This window comes from Tiliqua scincoides, chromosome 5 (genome assembly GCF_035046505.1).
Source record: "Tiliqua scincoides isolate rTilSci1 chromosome 5, rTilSci1.hap2, whole genome shotgun sequence".
Classification (NCBI taxonomy): Eukaryota; Metazoa; Chordata; class Lepidosauria; order Squamata; family Scincidae; genus Tiliqua; species Tiliqua scincoides.
This window is the reverse complement of record NC_089825.1, coordinates 15,767,549-15,790,495: the sequence shown is the minus strand read 5'-3', so window position 1 is coordinate 15,790,495 and position 22,947 is coordinate 15,767,549. Positions and strand designations below refer to the sequence as shown.

The 22,947-nt window shown below is 44.7% G+C and overlaps 1 protein-coding gene across 3 annotated transcripts in view; it reads right to left on the bottom strand.

Moving 5' to 3' along the window:
* Window positions 1-5,421, bottom strand: part of NRP1 (neuropilin 1) — a 177,237-nt gene extending 171,816 nt beyond the window's left edge. For all 3 annotated transcript variants that reach the window (XM_066626915.1, XM_066626916.1, XM_066626917.1), the window contains exons 1-2: window positions 4,559-5,421; window positions 1,063-1,237 (exon numbers count right to left, since the gene is read on the bottom strand). In XM_066626915.1, coding sequence (XP_066483012.1) covers window positions 1,063-1,237; window positions 4,559-4,634 — 251 coding nt within the window. In that variant the 5' untranslated portion in view covers window positions 4,635-5,421. The remainder of the gene's footprint in view (window positions 1-1,062; window positions 1,238-4,558) is intronic.
* Between the last annotated feature and the right edge of the window lie 17,526 nt (window positions 5,422-22,947).

Genomic DNA, 22,947 nt, shown 5'->3' with positions numbered 1-22,947 from the left:
TAATGCATGAGTTTCGTGCAGGGTCACTTTTACAGCATTGACTCCTCACAGGAAGACCCCATTTCATGAAGGGGGCTATATCACTAAGGGTTCAGTCCTATCCAAATTTCCAGCAGCAATGTAGCCACAACACAGTTCCAAGGTAAGGGAATAAATGTTCCCTTACCTTGAGCAGGTCTTCATGACTGTCCTCCTCACTGCACAATGTAGTGCAGACCCCATTAACATGGCATAATTGATACAGGAAAGTTGGATAGGATTGGGCCCTTAGCCTGTAAACATTTTCAACAGATTTAAGTACTGTAAAGCACTGTAGGTGCTTCATTTGGTGCATACATTCTACACAATAAATATCTACTAGATTAAGACCAATGCCAAGATCATCTCAGCAACTTACACTGAAGATGTCCATATTCAATTTCATTTTGGATCACTAACTTTTTCCTTGATTCAACATACATATTTTTTTTTCCATTTGTTGGGCTAGCATAGAAAAACTTCATATACTGTACTTTCTATGGCCTTAAAATCTATTATAATGTCACAAATATGTCCGATCAAACAAGATTAATGAGTTGCACATTGTAATTAGTAAAGAACTGCATACCTTCTTCTTTAAGCATCACAACTGTTCTAAACTACTTCTGCAGTAATAGAAAATTTAAGAGTAGTTCAGAATTAGAAGTACAAGCACAGAAGCTAATGCTTATCTCCTGCCCTATTCCTTGTACACAAGCATTGCATTCCCTCCACATCACAAAATAACTTAGGGGGAAGTTTTACCAGACATAACTGCTAATGGATGCAAGTTTCCAACAAAAAGAGGCAGCAGAATTACCAGACAATATCTAAAACAACTTTAGAGGGTACATATCATATGTTAAACACTTGCTTTAATATCTTAACCACAAACATACAATCTGTACTGGATTAAAACCTCTGAGGGATTCATTTTTCACGCTCTTTTGCAGTCATTAACTATCCCCCCCATGCACAAAACTCTGTGGATACTTTTGTCCACTAGATGGTGCTATCGTTCCCCTTACAGACCCTCTTACTTACTTGCACTCTCTGTCCTCCAAATCAAAGTGAGGGTTGAAGTTGATCATAATTCTCTGGTATGGTTGAGGAGCCTGAATCAGCCATTCACATTTTTGGCTTGGATGATAACTATTAGGATAGCCAGGAGAGGTAAGATACCCAGGCTCCACAATTTTTATATTTTCACCACATTTATCTGCAATGAAAACAAAACACATTTCCTGTTTAGGTCACATTCTTCAATTGATCAATTAAACATCTACACTGACATCTCATTCAATATCTCAAATCTGGCAGAAATATTATGTTTCATGACTTATTTTTGTAAACACCTATAATGTTCAGAGAACTCATTATAGCATCATTTTTGGAATAAACTTAAAATCATTGGTTCCATACAGTAATTAGCTGTATGGTTTTATATCATGTAAATATCAATGCAGAGTAGTTTATACCCAATGTCTATACACCTATACCCAATGTCTATACATTTATATCCAAAAGGCCTTGAAAGCAAACTCATAGTTGACACCAACATTCTATGAAAGACTTTATTACAGGAAACTAAGATTAAAGTAACAAGTTTTAAAACTAGGGTGATGTAAAGAGCAATGCTGTCTGACCCCTATTCCTTAGCTTTTTGATGAAAAGCCTGCTCTATGTCATTAGACAGCAGAGCTTGTCGTCTTAGACCTTGCTTGTTTACAGCAGCCCCTTCTTTTTGTTTTATCAGATCGTAAATCTAAGCAATTTGAAGTTATCTTCGATCTTCAGGTCCGGACTAGCAGGGGACAAAGTGCATTTGTTGAAACAGCAATGATTCTGTTGCCTCCTTTAAGGAAGTTCCCCCTCCCCATACAGCTTGAAGACCTGATAAGAGTGGTGGATCAGAAAACAAACCAAACCAAAACAAAGTTTATTTCAAATTCCTGGAGTAAGTTTCAGAGTCATCCAAGTGCAAACAGCCATATCTTGAGAAACACATGTTTGCTCCTCCTCTCACAAGTCATGTTATGGTTAATTATAAAGGTTTATTTAAAGATGAAAATGAGGCAAAGCAATCCAATATCCAGGGTCACTTGTTCCATTGTTCTGTGTAGCTTTGCAATGTCACTTTTCATTATTATGGACTTCTTTCTCACTATACAGCCTTACCCAATGAAACTGAACTCAAATATTTTCTGCTAACATCACGCATGATGCATACATTAATAAACACACTGATATGAATCACATCTTCCCAGTAATGACACATACAACTCTGTATTCTGTAGCTAATACAATTCCTGTGAAATGAAAATGACATTTCTTGGTATGAGTTTATCAATATGCAGAATTTTATTATGGTAAAACCAGGTCAAATGGAAATGAAAGATGAAATGCACATAAAAAATGTATAAACTGCAGACTTTATAGAAAACATTTGCCATAAATTAGAAGAGAATGTGAACATACTTCATGTTCAATGAATGATTACTTCTGAATTGGTTATAAGCTATTATTTTTTTCTACTCTGACATTTTACATAGCATGTCTCTTTTTTGAGAATGAAAGATATTGCAACTAAGAATTCAAAATCTGCAGCCAGTGATATTAACATGGATCCTGCATATGGTTCCAGAGAGAATATTGCATGATTTGCTGTGTGTACTAGACTTGGAAAATGATCCTTCCCCATTAAGTCCACTCTGGCTCTATGCAATCAACATGGCAGAGTCTGTCATCTGTTAAATGAATGAAATAAGCCAGTGCTGTTGCAAGTCACTTGACAGAGTCACTCCAGGAGACATTTAGGTGGACTCACTACCAATAGCACTTTAATCGATAACTCCTGAGAAAGTGATAGTATAATAAGATAATGTGGGGAGCTGCTAGACTTCCAGGCTCTGTGAAATCTCCCTTGCACTTGATTAGGAGGGGCAGTTTCTAATGACTTGGTACCATTAGTCTCAAATAAGGTTAATGAATTAAGCTAGCAAACACTAGTACTGAGTGGAAGTGGATGTAATATTAGGAAGTCTGCTAAGCTACACAAGAAGTGAGTGAACTTGGTGGCCCTAACAGAGCTACTACATTATGTCTGTAACCGCTCAGATTCCATGACAGCTCCATAGTTTCTTCCTAGTCACAGCTCTTCCTAAATCTGCTCAGTACTTAAAAGCTAGATATCCATAATAGTACAAAGGCACTCTGTACAGCTCAATCCACACTATGCCTTTGGTTTGTCCCTCATTTTCTCATCTCCATTAATTCAACACTGCCCACAAATCCATGCAGAAATACAGTGTGATCTTGCTTTCTTTGCAAGATCTTGCTTTCTTTGTAAAGAAAGACTTCAGACTGAAAGATGAAGTCTTGTTAGTTACACTCTTCAAAAAGATAAGGCCAAGCTGGATCTCAGGCATGATTCCCAAGGACTGATAAGCAAATACTTCCTTAAAGGTTTTTTTTTTAAAGTCATGATCACTAAAGGAGCAGAGAAGGAACTTATTTCTTGCTAAATTAGCCAACTTTTCAAAATATATTGGAAAAAGATTAACTCACATCATAAAATGTGATTTAAGTCCCTCCTTGTAAAAGACACTCCACTAGTGGTCTCTTATTAAAACGATATACCATCCTAAGTGGAAGATGCTCCTTTCTTTTAATTACTTTGATTGAAAACCTAGTCAGACTAAAAGTAAATATTGGATAATTAGTTAATAATAATTGCTCAGGATTTGCTCTGGGAAGGCAAAACTCATAAGAATTCACGTAGGCAAGTTAAATATCAGCCAGTCCTGGAGTTAGAACATCTTTAAAACAACATAATTCAGGCACATATTCTGGGTGCCTTGGAATTGTTGGGGAAAAAAAAAGAGGACTTCATCATTTCAAAGCTTTTGTTAAGTGCTACCTTCAGTCAGTAGCAAAGTCTGTGAAATGGGGATATTGCACCCTATGCAAACTATAACCTATGGAAACCTGTAACCTAAGGAAAATATAATGTATGGAAACCTATAACATAAGGAAACTATAACCTATGAATTGCACCATAATAGTACCTTTGCCCTTTGTGAGCTGTAAACCTTTTATTTAGATATTGATGGGTTAGGAGGATGACTGGGAAAGGTGTGTCCACATATACAAAGAGTTACAAAAGATAGCCAAGTATCTCAGCTTCATGTCCCTCCAAAACCCCCTGCCTTTAAAGCACTCATTACCCTCTTCTTAGAGGGGAGTATTGTATGACAGTCAGGGGAAAGAAACATTAAAATAATTGGCTTTGCTGCTCTCCTGAAAGCCACCAGCCCTACATGATAAAGTACTAAGGAGCAAACTGACAAGGAGGACTGAAAGATAATGTAATGATTGGGTGTAACTCTGAGTGGCCATCCGCTTCTTACTTAAGTGACCCTTTTCTGAGTTGGGGTTCAAAGCTCTTTTCATGGCTGGTCTATGATAACAGGGGCTCAGGTAAGGGCCCCTTTACCTGCAGCTACCTGGATGAACTTGAAAGCGGTTCCGTGGCACTTACCACTCTTCAAAGCCCTTCCAAGGGTGAAGGTGAGGGCAGCACAGTGCAGGAGGAGACCCCAGTCCATCTTCATCATTTCTCAGTGCAGAAGGACGGAAGAAAGAGAATAAAATATCCCCCGTCAGCACACAATTCCTCTGAGATCTTAAAGTCCTCTAGTAGAGCAGCTTAAGATCAGAAAGCTGGTTCGCTGGTAAGGCTGCAGCAAGAGTCCCGTTGGAGTCAGGAGGCGCTTCTCTTTTTGTGTATCTCTCTCCTCAAGTCTCGTGCATCCTGTCATTTAGCTCCGGTTTCCTCTGCGTTTTCCCACACTTGGTTTCTTCCCAGGAGTCGGTGCCCTGGCCATTTCCAAAAAAAAAGAAACCAAAAACAAAACCCAAACACACACACACACAGACACCCAACCACCGGTGGAGGAAGTCACAGCGGTGGGGGAAGAAGAAGAAGAAAGCACCCCCTCCCCAAGACACAGCAGGCGATCCTTGGCAGCTTGCAAAACTCTCCAAGGGAAGGAAGGAAGGAAACAGTCTCACCAGGGGACACAGGGAGATCGATCTGATGCAGGCAGGGAGATGGGGCAGCAAGGCTGAGAAAGGTGGCGAGGTTCAGCCCCTCTCCACCCCTTGATAGGCTCGCCTGGCACTGAAGGAAGGGTGCCCCCTGGGCGTGCTCCTTCTTGGACGGGTGGAGGTGCGCGCGATGCCGACTGCCAGCTCCTGCTGAGCCAGTGGTGCTGGGCTCCGTCGCCAGGCGCCAAGCCACGGGACAGGCTGAGTGCCCGCGGGGCTGAGCGGCTCGGGCTCCCCGGCTGTCAATCCAGGCTGGCACTCAAGTGCCCGGCGGCTCCTTCCTGCAGCCTGAGGAGGAGAAGCGCAACTCAGTGGCAATAAGAGCGGAGCCGCCGCCGTCTCCCAAGCCCCAAGTCCCCACCCCCTCCCCGCCCCCAGCCGCCCCCCTGCTCCAAGCAAGGATCAACAAACAAACACAACCAGCCAGAGGGCCTGAGATTCACCCAGAGGGCTGGCTGGCTGGCTGGGAAGCGGAGGAGGGGTGGAGTGGCTGCTGGCGAGAGCGCGCCGGCGAGCGCAGGAACCGCCTCTGCTGCTTCTACGCGGGCGGAGGGGGGAGAAGTCTCCACGCCTCAGGTGAAGCCAAGTGGAGCTGGAGCAGGCGTGGGGCGCTCGGCTGGGGCGGGAAGGGGTCGCTGCGCCTCCCCCCACGCCCCCACTTTTGCGCACTGCCAGCCACCCACCCCCAGCCCAGACCCTTCCCACGTGCCCCCACCCCACACGCAGCACCTTCCCGGCCGCTGGGAAGGAGCAGCGCGCGTCCCGTTCCGTGGCGCCCGCTCCAGCCGGTCAGTCACTCTCAGGAGGAGGAGACCCGCCTGGTTGTGCCCAGCCGGACCTCACTCGGTGCCGGGGCATTGCCAGGCTGCCTCCGAGACGCTTCACGGGGGGGGGGCACCTGGCCATGCCAAGGACCGACCCCGGCGGCTGTGGCCCCGCTTGCGAGATCACCGGGAAGGCAGCAACGGGCGCGCCACCCACGGGCACTGCGAGGCGTCCTCTCACCTCCCGCGCTCCTTCTGGGCGGTGCGCGCCTAAGACGGGTGTCTCCTGCCCGCCTGCACCCACAGCCCGAGCCTCTGCATGCCTACTCAGAAGTAAGTCCCATTACAGTCAATGGGGTTTACTTCCAGGAAAGTGTGGACAGGATTGGAGCCCTCAAGGCCCCCCTCTCTGCTAGTGGGGGATGCGAAGTAGCAGCCTCGCCGAGGGCTGTATTGCGCATCGTCCTCTCCCCCCCCCCACGCAAAGTCCAGTCCGATATATTAATCTGCCCCCCACTTGCGCCACGCCTCCAGGTTGGGCCCTAGACTGGACCTCACCTGTGCGCGCGCCCCCAAGCTGGGCTATTCCAAGCCCCGCGAGGTGCCCGTGCCAGGCAAAGCCTCATGGCACTTAATCGCTCTGCCCTTCCTCTGGCCAAGCAGACGGCTCTGTCTTCAGCTCTCCAGCTGCCCTCACCTGCCCTTGGCGCGCCTCAGGTAGCGCCGGGAGCTGGTGCTGCCGCCTGTGGCTACCTGAGGCGCACCAAGGGCAGGCGATGGAGCCGGTGCTTGGCGCGCCTCAGGTAGCCACGGGCAACTCTTCGCGGCACCAGCTCCACCACGTTCGCCTGCCCCCGTCCCCAGCCCACGGGCGCCTCCCCTGCCCACGCACCTGCCCTGGCCAGGTGCGCCTAACGACCCTTGCGCCTCGCCCTCCCTCTCAGCGGCTTCCCGCCTCCTCGCGCCAATTCTCATTCGCGGCTCTCTCCGCTGATAATTGAGGAGGTGGGCGCGGGGCGCGTGAGTGAATGTGTTTGTGTCAGCACAAACGGCAAGCCCAGGCACGCAAGGCGAGGCTCTCCCCGGAGCGACACCCGCGGCAAACTCTTCCCCGCAGCGCGCGCGGGGCTGGGTCTTTGGAGAGCAGTGGCGCGCTCTTCTTCCTCGGCGCCTCCTGGCTTGATTAAAGCAGCTCTCTAGGGGTGTGTGTGAGAGAGACAGTTAGGCTACAGAGGGAAGAGAAGAGCGAGGAGCCTGCCCGCCTGCCCTTTGCGCACAGAGGCGCTCTGAGAAGAGGAACGCGGCCGGAGGAGGAGCAGGAGGGCGTGCCCCTTTCCCTGCCTGAAGGGAACAGGCGGGGATTTGATGGACGCGCCAACAGGGAAGGGAGTGTGCCAGAGGGGCGGGAAGGGGCGAGGCTCTGCAGTGCTGACTCGATCTCTCCAGGGCGCACGTGGTCCTCTCCCTCCTGGGGCCGCCTGTTGAACAGCAAGAAGGACTTTCCTTTTTCGAGAGGCATTTGCAGCCCGAAACCACGTCTGCAAGAGCCACCTGCGAAGAGCGAAACGCCCACCAGGGCTGCCTCTGGGCCAGCGAGGCAGAATCCTTCTGAACAGTGTCTGAGGCTCAGCCCGGCAGCATGTTAAATGGGATGGATATTAACCAGAGGCATGAGGTGGGTGGGAAGGCAGGTGAGGCAGAGCCTTCCCACTGGAGTCCTTTGAAAAGTGCCGCTGCGCCGTGTGAGGTGTGCAAGCACCACACTATGCGCGTGGGCTGTGTGTGCTTGCACACCTCACATGGCGCAGCGGCACTTTTCAAAGGACTCCAGTGGGAAGGCTCTGCCTCACTTGCCTCCCCACCTATCACCCGTCTCTAGTGTGCAGCCTCACAGCCAAACCCTATTCACATTTTCCTGGGAGTAAGCCCCACTGACTCTAATGGGACTAACTTCTGAGTAGACATGCATAGGATTGGGCTTGCAGACATGCTCTGCACGTGGGCTGTGAGTGCTTGAGCGCCTCGCACATGGTGGTGCTTTTCAAAGGACTCTGGTGGGGAGGCTCTGCCTCACCTGCCTTCTCGCCCACTGCTAGTTCCTGAACCAATGTGCATCTTATCATAAAGTACCAGTGGAGCATCTCTTGCAGCTAATTGCTGCTTGTGTTCTGTAGGGATTCTGGAATGTAAAGCATAGTTAGTGTGCATGCATGTGTGTGTATGTTATTACTGCAAATTACCTTGAGTACTTTTCCAAACTGGAAAGGCCAGCTGGGAGATGAAAAGTAAATGCTGTAAGAGGAGCTACTTCCTATATGAGCTGAGTAGTACCTTTTAGTAGTACCTTTTACTCCGTAGTATCCTGAGTAGTACCAATAGTACCTGAGTAGTACCTAGTATGTGAGAAGTATGGGCACACGTTGCAGGTAAAGATGCCTCTCTCCAACACATTCAACTCTGAAAATAATAGTCTCCCCTCTGGCAGTGGGTGACACAGACCAACAGTTTTTCAGCAAAGTCTGGAACAAGATTGTTGGTACTTAGTGTGAGGAGTTAATGTGTTAATGTAAGACAGAGGTGCCTTTTTCCACCAGGTGTTTCAATTTTTTAAAAAAGGATGAGAAATGCCAGGTTAAGGTATGGATTTCTGCTAATTTTCCTAGACCTGTCTGAGCAAAAGTCTCTGTCTGCACACAGACTGTGTCCAAAATAACTTTCAATCAGTTGTAACAGTTGGCAGGTTCAGGCAGCCTGACTACAAACATTATGCATTTGAGTTCAGAAATCATATGCAGGTTCCATTGCTTTTCATTATCTTTTTAAAAAATTCAGTCTTCAGCCTCCAAATCTGAGGATGCTCATAGCTTAGCCTTTGCCCTTTTGGACAAATCTTGCCTGACCTCCATTCTGGAGACCACCAATGCTGCTCTGTCTGATGCAGTTTCATTCCACAAGAAAACCTTTGCATCTTGACTGGAGCACCTAAGTTCCATATAAAAATCTATAGTCATAAAGTAGCAGGGGACGTGTGGTGGGTGGGGAGGCAGGTGAGGCAGAGACTGCCCACCAAAGTCCGTCAAAAAGTGCTGTCTCTGTCTGAGGTTTGCAAGCACACACAATCCTTGCACAAAGCATTGCTCATGGGTTGTGCTTGCACACCTCACAGGATGGTGGCAGTGCTTTTTGAAGGAACTTACAGGTGGGGAGGCTCTGCGTTATTGGCCTCCCCATCCAATGCATGTTCCTGATAGGTAGAAGTGGGATTTTTGGTGATAATGAAATAAAAACACATAACACCACTTTAAGAACATAAGAACAGCCCCACTGGATCAGGCCATAGGCCCATCTAGTCCAGCTTCCTGTATCTCACAGCGGCCCACCAAATGCTCCAGGGAGCACACCAGATAACAAGAGACCTCATCCTGGTGCCCTCCCTTGCACCTGGTATTCTGATACATAGCCCATTTCTAAAAACAGGAGGTTACACATACACATCGTGGCTTGTACCCTGTAATGGATTTTTCCTCCAGAAACTTGTCCAATCCCCTTTTAAAGGCATCCAGGCCAGATGCCATCACCACATACTGTGGCAAGGAGTTCCACAGACCAACCACACGCTGAGTAAAGAAATATTTTCTTTTGTCTGTCCTAACCCTCCCAACACTCTATTTTAGTGGATGTCCCCTGGTTCTGGTGTTTTGTGAGAGTGTAAAGAGTATCTCTCTATCCACTCTGTCCATCCCCTGCATGATTTTGTATGTCTCAATCATGTCCCCCCTCAGGCGCCTCTTTTCTAGGCTGAAGAGGCCCAAACGCTGTAGCCTTTCCTCATAAGGAAGGTGCCCCAGCCTAGTAATCATCTTAGTCGCTCTCTTTTGCACCTTTCCTATTTCCACTATATCCTTTCTGAGATGCGGTGACCAGAACTGGACGCAATACTCCAGGTGTAGCCTTGCCATCGATTTGTACAACAGTATTATAATATTAGCTGTTTTCTTCTCAATACCTTTTCTAATGATTCCAAGCATAGAATTGGCCTTCTTTACTGCCGCCGCACACTGGGTCGACACTTTCATCGACCTGTCCACCAGCACCCCAAGATCTCTCTCCTGATCTGTCACACACAGCTCAGAACCCATCAGCCTAAATGTAAAGTTTTGATTTTTTGCCCCAATATGCATGACTTTACACTTACTTATATTGAAACGCATCTGCCATTTTGCTGCCCATTCTGCCAGTCTGGAAAGATCCTTCTGGAGCTCCTCACAATCACTTCTGGTCTTCACCACTCGGAAAAGTTTGGTGTCGCCTGCAAACTTAGCCACCTCACTGCTCAACCCTGTCTCCAGGTCGTTTATGAAGAGGTTGAAAAGCACCGGTGTGAGGACAAATGTTTGGGGCACACCGCTTTTCACCTCTCTCCATTGTGAAAATTGCCCATTGACATCCACTCTCTGTTTCCTGGTCTTCAACCAGTTCTCAATCCATGAGAGGACCTGTCCTCTAATTCCCTGACTGTGGAGTTTTTTTAGTAGCCTTTGGTGAGGGACCATGTCGAACGCCTTCTGAAAGTCCAGATATATAATGTCTACAGGTTCTCCTGCATCCACATGCCTGTTGACCTTTTCAAAGAATTCTTTAAGGTTCGTGAGGCAAGACTTACCCTTTCAGAAGCCATGCTGATTCTCCCTCAGTAAGGCCTGATCGTCTATGTGTTTTGAGATTCTATCTTTGATGAGGCATTCCACCATCTTACCCGGTATAGATGTTAGGCTGACCGGCCTATAGTTTCCCGGGTCCCCCCCTTTCCCTTTTTAAAGATTGGTGTGACATTTGCTATCCTCCAATCTTCTGGCACTGTAGCCATTTTGAGGGACAAGTTGCTTATTTTAGTCAAGATTAGCAATTTCATTCTTCAGTTCCTTAAGAACTCTAGGGTGGATGCCATCAGGGCCCAGTGACTTATTGATCTTTAATTTACTTTGTGTACTTCTCATTTTTGTAAACAAACAAACAACACCCCCCCCACCCTAAATCTGCAAAAAATACCAACACCCATTATCTAACACTTCTGCATATTCACTAACAACTGTACATGCATGTGGTGGCATCTGCTGATACTATACAAGCGATATCACCTATGTAGTACACATTTAAAGTGATTATAATTTATAAAAATGTGACCTTGGATTAAAAGAACATACTGCCACTTTCTGCACTTCTAACTTTGGAAAACACTGAAACCCGCAATATAATAAAACAGTTTTCACTCACTTCTACATATAGGATAAACACTTATCATTGTTCCTCCTGTCCATTATGACCTAAGCTGTCATAGTTTGATGTACCATTATCTTGTCAATCACTTCCAATTCTCTTCAAACTATATTCTCAGGGCATACCCATGTCTAGGTCAAGCAAGATGGTGGACTCAGTCCTAGCCTTGTCTTAGTTCCTCAACTTTGGCCAGTCTCTGAGCCCATCGTATATAGTACTTGCACATTCACTGGATAGGTTCTGATACATATTTTATAGACAGTGCATCAGATTCTCTCAGTATTTTCCTTAGTGGCATTCAGATAGGTTCGGGATGCTCTGAAGATTCAAATCAAGCTGTTAAGTTGCACTCTCATTATAAGACAAACCAATGAGATGAAGCTTTCGTCATAGTTGCTGGAAAAGTACTAATTTCTGAGAAAGCATGTCCAAAGCTAACACAGCATACTGTGTATTTGAAGTAGGTTGCTTTAATATGTGTGTGAAACAGCACCAGATGCTGATTTTTGGGACGGTTTTACTCACTGAGCAGACATCTGGAGAATAAGCATGTGGTATTAAAACATTTTACCTATCAACTGAAAATCATGGCTTTCTTCCTCTTCAGTTAGTTTGGTTCTGTCTTGCAGACTCTCTTAAGCCAAGAGAGAATAAATGAATACTCATTACAATATACAAAGCTACTTCACACTAAAACCCATCTGTTTTTTCATGATAGGTTCCTCCTATCATGCAAGTTTTGCAGTAGGCTTTATATGATCTTATAGTTCTTCTACTTTTATGCTTTGCTTTTTCTACAAAATGGTTTTAACTTTAAAGACACTCCTTACTAATCATTTGTCCATCATTATAGTAGCTTCGATGAATGATTGCGTAGAAATAGATCTCATTTTCTGTCTGGTATGTTTCTTCTAATGTACATAATGGCTGTACCACCTGCCCTGTTTTCATGAGGTCTGATCCCTGTGGCCTTTGGTTCCAGCTATAGAAAAACCAGCCACTTGGGAAGAGAGGGAGAACAGTTCATAGGTAAGTGAATTTTCAGTAGAGTTCTCAGTTCCAATAATGCAGGAAGACACCAATTCTAGTGTAGAGGTAGGAAAAAGTGGTTACAGCACTATTCTTAATGTTGCTGGACAACATCAGTGATGAAAGCTGATTGCATTTCATTAAATACTTTGCTAGTTCTCCTATAGAACTAGACAGGTACTGTAGTACAGTGGTTCTCAAACTTTTATCACCGGAACCCACTTTTTAGAAAGAAAATCTGTCAGGACCCACCGGAAGTGTCATGACTGGAAATGACATCATTGAGCAGGAAAATGTTTAACAATCCTAGTCTGCAATCCTATCCACACTAATGCAGGAGTAAGTCCTACTGATTATCATTGTTAAAAGAATATACATAGTAACCTGTTAAAACTACAGATCTGTAACATTTCTCCAAATGCAGTCACATACCATGGTAGCATCAAGTCTAATGTATTAGAAATAATATTGAAATGATTGTGGATCCCCCAGAAATTGGCTCAGGACCCACCTAGTGGGTCACGACTCACAGTTTGAGAAAAACTGCTCTAGTATGTCTAGTAGTGAAAAGCATACTGAAAACTGGTGAAAAATTTTGCTACTCTGCCATAATGCTGAGAGGTTTATTTATTTAATTTATAGTGCTTCATGCCTACTTTTTGCTGCCCATTTGCACCATGGGCAACAGTAAGATATCTTTGGAAGCCTCATTAATGTCACTATTTTTGTTGTTATTAGACATGCCCCAATGATGCTTTAGAAGGCAGTTGGAACTGGAGTTTGAAGAATCCAAAACTGCTCCAAGGGAAGTTTTACAAATTGAAGCCCTAGTGATCCTTTATGTTTGTAAATGAATGTAAACTGGGATTTTTGAGCCTAATGTGGACCAGATACCTAAGCAGATTGAAGAAGGGCACTCTGTAATGATGCCCGATTCTTTAATAGTTCTTTAATTAGAGCTAACTTCCATGTCTTTCTGTATGATCTTATAGACAGCCCGATCTAACCCAAGTCTCTCCCTACTGATGCAGCATGTGCCAACAGGGCACGCTTTGCATCCTATGGGGGAGTTTCAGATCCCAGAGGCCTCCTCCAGGTAAGGTTGAGGTATTCAATCTATGCGTCCCACCTCCCTAGGGAGGCGACACTAGCCTACAGGGGCATTGTGAGGCATCTGGGGAGAGAAGTGACTTGCTGCTTTTCTGCAGCTGTGAACAAGGTGGGTGGGGCAGCATGAAGCGGGGAGGGCGTGTGAAACATGGTGGGGGGAGGTGGGAGCGAAGGCTGGCTGGGCATCGGCAGAGGTGCTGCATCTCATCAGCACAGGGCACACTCCTGGCAGGCTTCAAACTGGGAGAGAAGCGGACCTAGAGAGAGCTCTTTCCTCCACTTGGGAAGGAGGAAGCCAGCCTGCTCTTGGGGGGTGTCCAAATGCCCCAGCCTGCATTCCTCTGTCTTGCCTGGGGGGAATAGGGGTGGCATCTGCATGTTGGGGTGTTTGTGTGTGAGCAGGCCCCCATTTACTTTGGGGGTGAGTTGTAATCTTGCTGTAATCCTATCCGCACTTTCCTGGGAGTAAGCCCCATTGACTCAAATGGGACTTCCTTCTGAGTAGACCTACATAGACTTGGGTCTGTGTCAGGTTAAACAAGGATCCTCAGCTTTCTCTTTTTCCTCCCCCTTCAAAAAGAAAAAAAAACACACTCTTGATGGCTTTTTCTCCAAAAATTGATTAAAAAATAAAAATATCCATTCCTTTTCAGCCGTCGCACTTTTTCCTCCTGCCTCCTTTTGGGGGGGGAGGTACTCTGTTAGCTGCTATTGTAAGACAAAAGGCACAATCCTAGCTAGATCTACTGAGAAGCAAGTCCTATTGTGTTCAATGGGACTTACTCCCAGGAAAATGAGTTTAGGATTGCAGCCAAACAGTCTCAGTTTGCATCAGTTTGCAATTAGCAGATACACACAAAACAAAGTCTTGCCCTCCCCAAGCAAATTCATCACTTCCCCCCTCCTTTCCTAAACCCTCCAGGTGTGCTGCTAACAAACTCAGGGCACGATCCTAACCAGGTCTACTCAGAAGTAAGTCCTATTTTGTTCAGTGGGGCTTACTCTCAGGTAAGTGTGGTTAAGACTGCAGCCTCAGAGTGCTGGCAGCTTTTTTTTTCTTTTTTTTAGTGTATAATGATAACACCTTCATCCCTATTTTGGGGGTAACTGAAGTGAGGTGTTGTAATGGGGAGCCGTGGCCAATGGCTACAAGGATCAGGGGAGGCGTGAACCAGAAAAGTTTGAGAACCACTGAGGTAAGGGAACATTTATTCCTTTGCCCCAGGCAAGCCTCTGCTACCCCATGGGTCTACTTGGATCTCCACTACCCGGTTCCACATTCCCCCTTGCCAATTTACTGGTCTCGGGACTTTTCCTGGTTCCACTGGTGCTTGGCCATGGCCACTTGCCATTTGTGGCAGCAACCCAACTGCACGGAATGGCAGGTTGCACCTTGCAACCAATGTAAAGTATGCCGTGTGCTGGAACACATGGTCTGGTGGCACAGTGGCTCAATAGAGCTAGAAATAAAATTGACTTGCTCCTGTGTGAATGTGTGTGTGTGTGTGTGGGGGGGGGGAGAGAGAATATTTGGAACATGAAAAAATGAATGTAGGCAAAATTAATATGATGCTTAGTTAATGAATGTTTCTCACAATCATCACATAAGGAGGTAAACATATTTTGGGATTGTAACAATTAAGATTACACATGTAAGCACACATGATTGAATGCTCCAGAACAACAACAACAAAAACATCCTACACGTAGAAAATTAGAATTTTAGGGAGAAGTCTAAACCAGAATGCTTTCCCTGACATCTGTGTTTGTTTTGTAGTTAGATGATGGAGCATTCAATCAGATGAAGTCCCACCAGCAATCTGAAGTGGTACAACCTAGGAACATATTTAACTCTTCACCTGCTGTTTGTGAAAACTAGCCTTGAGCTCATTACTTGTTTAAATATACTGTAATTTGCATTTAAATATAATTTGTTGCTTTTTCATATAAGAAAATGAACAATATTACACTGATATCTGAACTAAGTGCTGTAAGGGAGATTTCCTCTGTGCCTATTATGTAATTGCAGCAAATAATGCATATTACAATATAGATTTTTATATCAAAAGGAAACTCACACAAATGCCTTTGGAACATGTTTCCCACATTGTGCAGTATATAAGACTACTTGGAGAGCTTTGCATTCAGGAGCCAGCAGTCATAGGTGGAAGTTGGCAGGGTGCAAAGATTTGCCTTTTATCAAAGGAACACAAGCCAAAGTAAATGACATTCTAATATTTGCTGTATCTGTAACGCTCATTCAGATGCTGATAATAAAAAGCTCTTCTGCATAATCTGTCAAAAAGTGTCTGAACCTCATTTAAGCCTCTGAGCTAAATACTCTTTTCAGTTGCAATAGTGTGGTATCTCTTCTACCCATATGAGATGGGGTAATAGCCTTGTCAGTATGTTTCCCCACATCTTTGAAAAATGTGAATGCAAGTGCACTCTAGTACAGAAGAAGGAGCATACCTTGCTCTAGTGCAGAAGAAGGAGCATACCTTGCTGTTCACAACTTTAAAATAAAAACTATGACAGATGTCCACTCTTACGGCTTACCTGCAAAGGACATTCCACAGCACTCAATGTACATTTTTTTTCCTAAAATGTTCAGAAAATGGTGAAAACATGGGGCAGCAAGGTTGTGTGTTAAATCAAGTCACTGTCTTTAACCACTACATAGGAGCCTGTGCCATTTGATCATATGATCAGCAATCACAACAGCAATTCATGCACTATTTCAGGGGTACCCAAACCCCAGCCCAGGGACAAGTGTGGCCTTTGGGGACTCCCAATCAGATCTGTGAGTAGTACCCAGTCTCCAATGAGCCTCTGGCCCGCTGGAGACTTGCTGGAGCCCAGAATGGCCCAACTCAACTTTCTCAGCATAAGGGCCGACTGTTTGATCTCTTGCATGAACTGTGGGCCAATTTTTCTCTCTGCTGCTTGCTGTTTCATATCTGTGAAGCGGCAGCGAAGGAAAGACTGGCCTTGCTTTGTGCAAGGCCTTTTATAGGCCTTGAGCTATTGCAAGACCATTCATTCATTCAATAAGTTTATGCAAATTTATTCAAATTTTAAATGTAAATTAATTCTTTTTTTCCCAGCCCCTAACACAGTATCTGTGAGATGATGTGGCCCTCCTGCCAAAAAGTTTGGACACCCCTGCACTATTTGGAGGAAATGCCATGATTTCCAAAGCACCAAATATTGTGGTTTGTGTGTCATGAAGATCCAGCATCTCTGAACAGAAGATCATCCTTAGGGGAAAGACAGCTATGGTGCAATGTCTGCAGAGAGGCCCTAAACATGCAAACATAAACCATGAGTATACTATCCAAAAGGATATGACTGACCTTAAGGAGCAGCATGTTGTTCAGGCTTTCCAAATCAATGAGAAGTAGCAGCTCCACACTGAAGTAAGCTGTGAGGATTAGGAGCACCCTGCCACAATCAAAGAAGCACAGTGTTAGAACAAACCATTGCTGCTGCTTCCAGCCTTGTGAGAAAGGCTCTAGGCTACATCAAGGCCAGCAGCCAGCACTGTGATATTTAAGCACAATCTGTTACAACAAAATACTACAAAAACAGAGACGCTCACATGGAAACTGTGCAGACGGTTTTAAAACTTTATTCTAATTTGCAGTTGGACTCATTCTGTGCAGTGGAACAAATTTATGCATTGGAAACCAAAGTTTTGTGCAGCTAGAATTATGGGGTTTAATAAGGAACAAGGTTGTTGCTTAAAAGAAATAGAAAAAAAAAATAGAAAATTATTCAATATTGTTTCCTTTCAATCTTCATAACCTCATACGAATTTTATATTATTGTGACTGTAGTATGAAGTACTGGACTAGTCAAAAGCATGAAATAACTTTTATTGAATACACCTACACAGCTGTGTAGATACACCATACTTATACTGCAGTCCGCACACAGAAGTGAAGACTTGGTTGTGCCATGCGCCACACACCCTTTCACATTATATGGATTTGTCAAATTTTCCTCTGATTTCAGGACAGCCAGATTGTCGCCATCTGGGACTGGATGAGATGAGCAGTGCTGTTTGCATGCCTTTGAGAAAATTCCTTTAAACCACATCTGCTCTCTAACTTTACCTGCGTCTATGGTTCTGTTCCCCAGTCTTGTCATCCACAGAAGCACTGGCAACCTAAGATCCAGTGGCATCACTAGGGAGTGAGGACCATATCAGGTGACACCACCAGAGAGGTGACACCAAAACGACTTGCACTGCAAGCCGGGAGCAAGTGACTGGTCTGCAATGCCAGCCCTATTCTCATGAGAGGACGGGGCCAGAGTGAGGCTGGAAGGGCTGGGGCCACGGGAGGACACCATTGGCACACTGGATAACATCAACGCTAGTGACACCACTGCTAGGATCCCATTCAATATATGCTGGAGTGGCATATTGTGGTAGAAGCAGGACTTAACTAAAGGTCTGTTTCTGGTTGCAGGTTAGGCTGCAATCCTACACACTTTCCTTGCAGTAAACCCCATAGAACACAATGGGACTACAGAGTAGAAATGCATAGGATTGTGCTGCAAATGAGACAATATCAACTTGTAAACATCACTGATGTTGTCTAGTTGAAGTATCTCCTCATACACTAGCGAGTGTTCTGCCAGACTGAGGTTACCTAGTAGTACTTTATGAACTTTTTCCAGGTCTCCTGTAGGGTGCAAAGTGGCAAAAGTCTCCATAATCAGCAACAGATCAATATCAGCTTCGAAGCCTTGATTCAAGAATTCGACCAGAGAGATGACTATTTCCCTACAGAGTGCCAGCATCTCTCCTGTCAGATACACGCTGATGGTGCTCCTTGCGTCTGTTCATGCGCTTTGTTGCCAGCTGAATTTCTTTAGCATCACTTGTCCATCTGCCTGCGTAATGGCTTCATCCTTGAAAGCTGTGACCCACCTACCAAACAAATATTGTTCTTTCAATGCCAACAGCTTTGATTTTACCAGCATTGTCAGGTTCTCTATATTTCTCTACAGCTTCTCTGTAGGAAACCCTGTATCCTTGCAGCTGCTTCTGGGACCAGCTAAAGACTGTATGCATATCAACCAGAAAGGACAGACATAAGAGCTTATCTTCAACAAGGAGAAATGCAAGAAACCAAGAAACCCACATGCTGCTTTCTTCCCAGACTTCTTGAAGATGAAGAGGAGAAAGGAAGACCGGAATACTAAGAGAGAATGCATTAGTGAGTGTCTACCTGGCCTCAAAAAGCTTGGAGAGTGCAAGAAACAGCAATTACCATTGGCTTTTGTAATGTCCCAACATTCTCTAGGTATGAGTCTTGATGTACAGAAATTTGGGCTCAGCCTACAAACTGTTGGAGCACTCATTCCACTTCACTGACTAAGGTTCCAATCCTATCCCCTGCCAGTCCATATATATAGTGAGACCATGACGAGGTTAAACTTCCCTGTGTATGGAGAGGTCTTGTTTGGCTGCTATTTACTAAATAATAAACACTAGCTGCAGTCACCTGCTTACAGTTATATCTTGTTTGACCTTTTTTCATACTTTTCCCTGTAGCATTGGCTTGCTTCACCTAGCTGTTTAAGGGCGCAATCCTAACCCCTTATGTCAGTGCTTTCCAGCACTGGTATAGCAGTGCCAATGGGACATGTGCTGTATCCTGCAGTTGGGTGTCACTCATGGAGGCCTCCTCAAAGTAAGGGAATGTTTGTTCCCTTACTTCAGAGCTGCATTGCCCTTCTGTCAGTGCTGGAAAGCACGGACATAAGGGGTTAGGATTGCGCCCTAAGTCATCCAGAATTTCTGTGCTGTACAGTATCTTCTTTCTGCTTGCAACACACCATGTTCCGGCTTGTGTGGGTTAATTTGCGGGAGGCCGTATGTTTTGGGCAGGCCGTTGGACAAGCTGGTCTTTTTTTCTCCTCCAATTTTACGAACAAAGTGTTGTTTTTTTCAGCTGGAAGTTGGAGGATTTTAGTTTGGTTTAGGTCCATCTCTGGTTCTGTCTTTAAATTACTATGATCTATTGAAGATTGTGTGTACTTAAACTCTCTCTCTCTCTCTCTCTCTCTCTCTCTCTCTCTCTCTCACACACACACACACACACACACACGTGAGGGCAATCTGGCTGCGACACCTGTCATCCCATTGACTGCCAGGGTTTATTTGGCTGGCTAGTTGGGTGTCCTCTTCTTCTCTCACCGCTCCATGTGTGTCCTTCTGGAAGCTGGGAGCTCGGTGGAAGAGGATGCCCATCCCAGATAGAAGGAGTGTACCATTCTTCAGTCAAGGGTATATGACAGCTGAGTTCCCCTGCTAGAAACTTCAAAAACGCGCGTGCGCACACACACAGAAAGAGAGAGAGAGAGAGAGAGAGAGAGAGACCCTGAGCTGAATCATAGAATATAAAACCTAAAACTGCAGATAAAAACTTTAGCATTTTGATGTTTACTCCTTTCATGAACTCCAATATGTAGATGTGACCGGTGGGTGGGGTCCCTGCATTTTGCAGTCCTGGCCCCAGGGAGCACAGGGACCAGGATCGCCACTGTTATAAACTAGCAGCTATTTTCCAATTTAAAAAGAACTGACAGCAGCAAATTCCCATAATAATATCATAAAAGCTGGCAGTCACAAAATGTGCTATGAAATACAAACAGTCAATAAAATACTATCAAGTGGCATAAGAAAAAAAACCAAAAATGTGGTTCAAAAACACATGCACAGATAATGTTCCAAATATATGAAGTTGCTTAACATTTAGTCACACCACTGATCCATCTCATCTCACTGGGAGGGTGGAATGGAGTGGTGATGGGGCATGGAGGAGGGCAGATCAGCTCCAGGAGGGGGATGGGATTGGCAGTGGTGCACGCTAAATCCTGAGCCCTTCCCTGTGCCTGATCTGCCTTCTGGGTTCAACATGGACGGCAGAACACAGCACCATAGTGAATTTGGGGGCTTATCTGAGACAAGGGGACAAACATTCCCTTATCCCAAGGAGACTTCCAACAGCCAAAAATCCCCCCATAGGATGCAGCAGGAGCTGAACTGGAGATTTAGGTAGGATTGGGCTGTGAGTCAGATTAGTCGTCTTGTATTCCCATTGAACGCAATAGAGTTCAGTGACATTGCACCAATATAGTCCTCTTTTTGCTTCAGTGGCAAAATTCCCATTTGACTTCACAGGGAGCAAGAGCAGGCCCTAGATAATTAGATAATTAACTTAGATAATTAGCTTGTTATTATCAACTTCTATTCTGCTTGCTAAGGAAATTAAATAACAGTGTTTGTGTTTCAACGAGGCCAGCTTCATAACACAAAGAAGCAGCTGGTCTATTTTAAGTGTGGAGCGTTCTTTGAAGATAAAAAAACATAAAACATAACTTGTAATAAATTTTTTTTTTAAAACCAGAATGTAAGAAGTGAAGGGGCGTTGATCTTAAGTTCAACTTTTGTTGGTCTGACAAGAAAATGAATATACCACCCATCTATTGTACCTGTCTTTGTACATTTATGTACTTATGGTGCACTGTTATTGAAGGTTATAATTCCTCTTACATACATTTTACATAATAATGCCAGGAGGGATAGAGCCTTATTAGGAAAATGGAAGCTATCATCATGATACGGCATGTTTTAATGTATCCCCTTCAGCCTGAACACAGCAATCACTGTAAACAAGCAGTTGTACTGCATTCATTACAGATCAGCTCCCCTTTCTGAGTCATATTTCATCTTCTTCAATAGGTGTTCTTCATCATAATTTTGCCTGTCACTTATTACAGCTGATGTTAAATGGCTTTTCAGCTAAATGCTTGTTTGCGTTATTTATTAACCGGAGTATGTTTGCAGTGGTATGCTTTCTAAATGAAATGGAAAATCCATACATAGAATGCTGGGAAATGACTGTAATATGAAGAATGATATTCAAAAGTATTAGCAAGAGCAAGGGACCCATTCAGTTGGGCTGCCCTGGAGGCATATGGACCCAAAAGGATTTTGGAATATTCTGGAACAGTGTTTCTCAAATTGAGGGTCATGAGCCAATTTCAGGTTGGTTGCGTAGCACCTAGCTCAGCTTCCATTGAAAATAAAGAGCTGAAAATACAGGATACAGAACTGCTGAGTGGGGCGGGCTCCCAATGGGAGAGAGAGGCATGATGTTTGCCCTGAACGGATGGGAAGATGGGATGCTGGAAAGGGGGGGAGGGCTGTGTGACTCGAGAAGGATCCAAGTCTGCATTCTGCTTTGACTTCTGAGTTGGAAGGTTTAAATTCCAGGCTATGCAAAATAACAGCACCAGTGTGCTGTGCAATGGGACCTTTGGCTGATCACAGCTTAGCTTTGAAGCCTAAATTGATGATGTAACTTCTGGCCGTGACTTCACATCCAGGTTAATGACATCACTTCCAGTGAGTACTGACAGATTGTTATTCTAAAAAGTGGATCCCTGTGCTAAAAGGTTTGAGAACCACTGTTGTGGAGGGTTTTGCAGTGGTTTACAGAGTCAACTTTGTTTAGGCTGTGGACAATATAGTGGGTAGTTGATTGAGGGTTGTTTCCCAATGTCTTCTCCCCTTGTCTTAGAGAGGGTTCTGACTCCTTGGTATACAGACAGAGCTGAGAACTGGAAAAAAAAGAGGGAGAGAGCTGGAGCATGACTGATGGGAAAGTTGGTCAGTCTGACCAAGAACACTACCAAGCTCTTTTCCAGGTCAGTGAAACAGTAATGATGGCAGCAAAAAGATCTTTCTTTCCTGCCTCTATTGCTTTAGCTGAATCATATCCAGTTGAAGTATTTCAGCAGGTTCTGACACTATTGTGGCCCAAGGAGAAGTCTATGGAATTGGATATAACAATATCCAGCTGTGGCAGCTTTACCAAGTTCTTTGTAAATAACCACGTTATGATCTGTTTTAGCCCAGACTCTATTTTTGTTATAGAGCCTTATCCATGCCCAGGTGAACAGAGATTATTGCTTGTCACATTTCCTTGTATTGCTTCACTGTGGTTGCTCTCAAGCATGTTAGCAGGTTGTTGGGACTTCTGAAAAATGTAGCCTAGACCCATGTCCATCATACTTAGTCAAGGCAAGACAGACCGAGTACAGTCACTTACTCATGCAGTTTATTAGCTGCTCTCTGGAAAGAGGATGCCATCTTTTAAAAATGAGGCTGTGTTTCATCCCCTCAGACTTTCCAATGTGATCCTTCTTTGACCCTTTTCAGTCTTGTTTCAGATCTGAATATGGAATTGCAAACAACTCTGATCCTCCTGATGCCAGTGGAAATAGAGAAGAAGAATATCTCCTTGTTCATTCTCCTAGAACTCTCCATAGATTTGCCACTGTGGATCATTTTGGTCCAATTTTGTTCTTTACTACATGAAGGTGATTATCAGGGATGTCTGCTTTGTAGTATATGTGGTGTAGTGTTTCGTTTGGTTCTGTTTTCCCATCTAGGTTGTTTAACATGTCTATGAAATGGATGGGAGAGATTATCCAGTGTTGTGGAGCCAAGTGTCATCAATACGCTGCTGACATCCAGCTCCGGATGTTGTTACCTAAGTAGTAAGGAATAGCAGCCTCAAACATTAACTAGTGCCTGGAAACTAGTGCCATGGTTAGA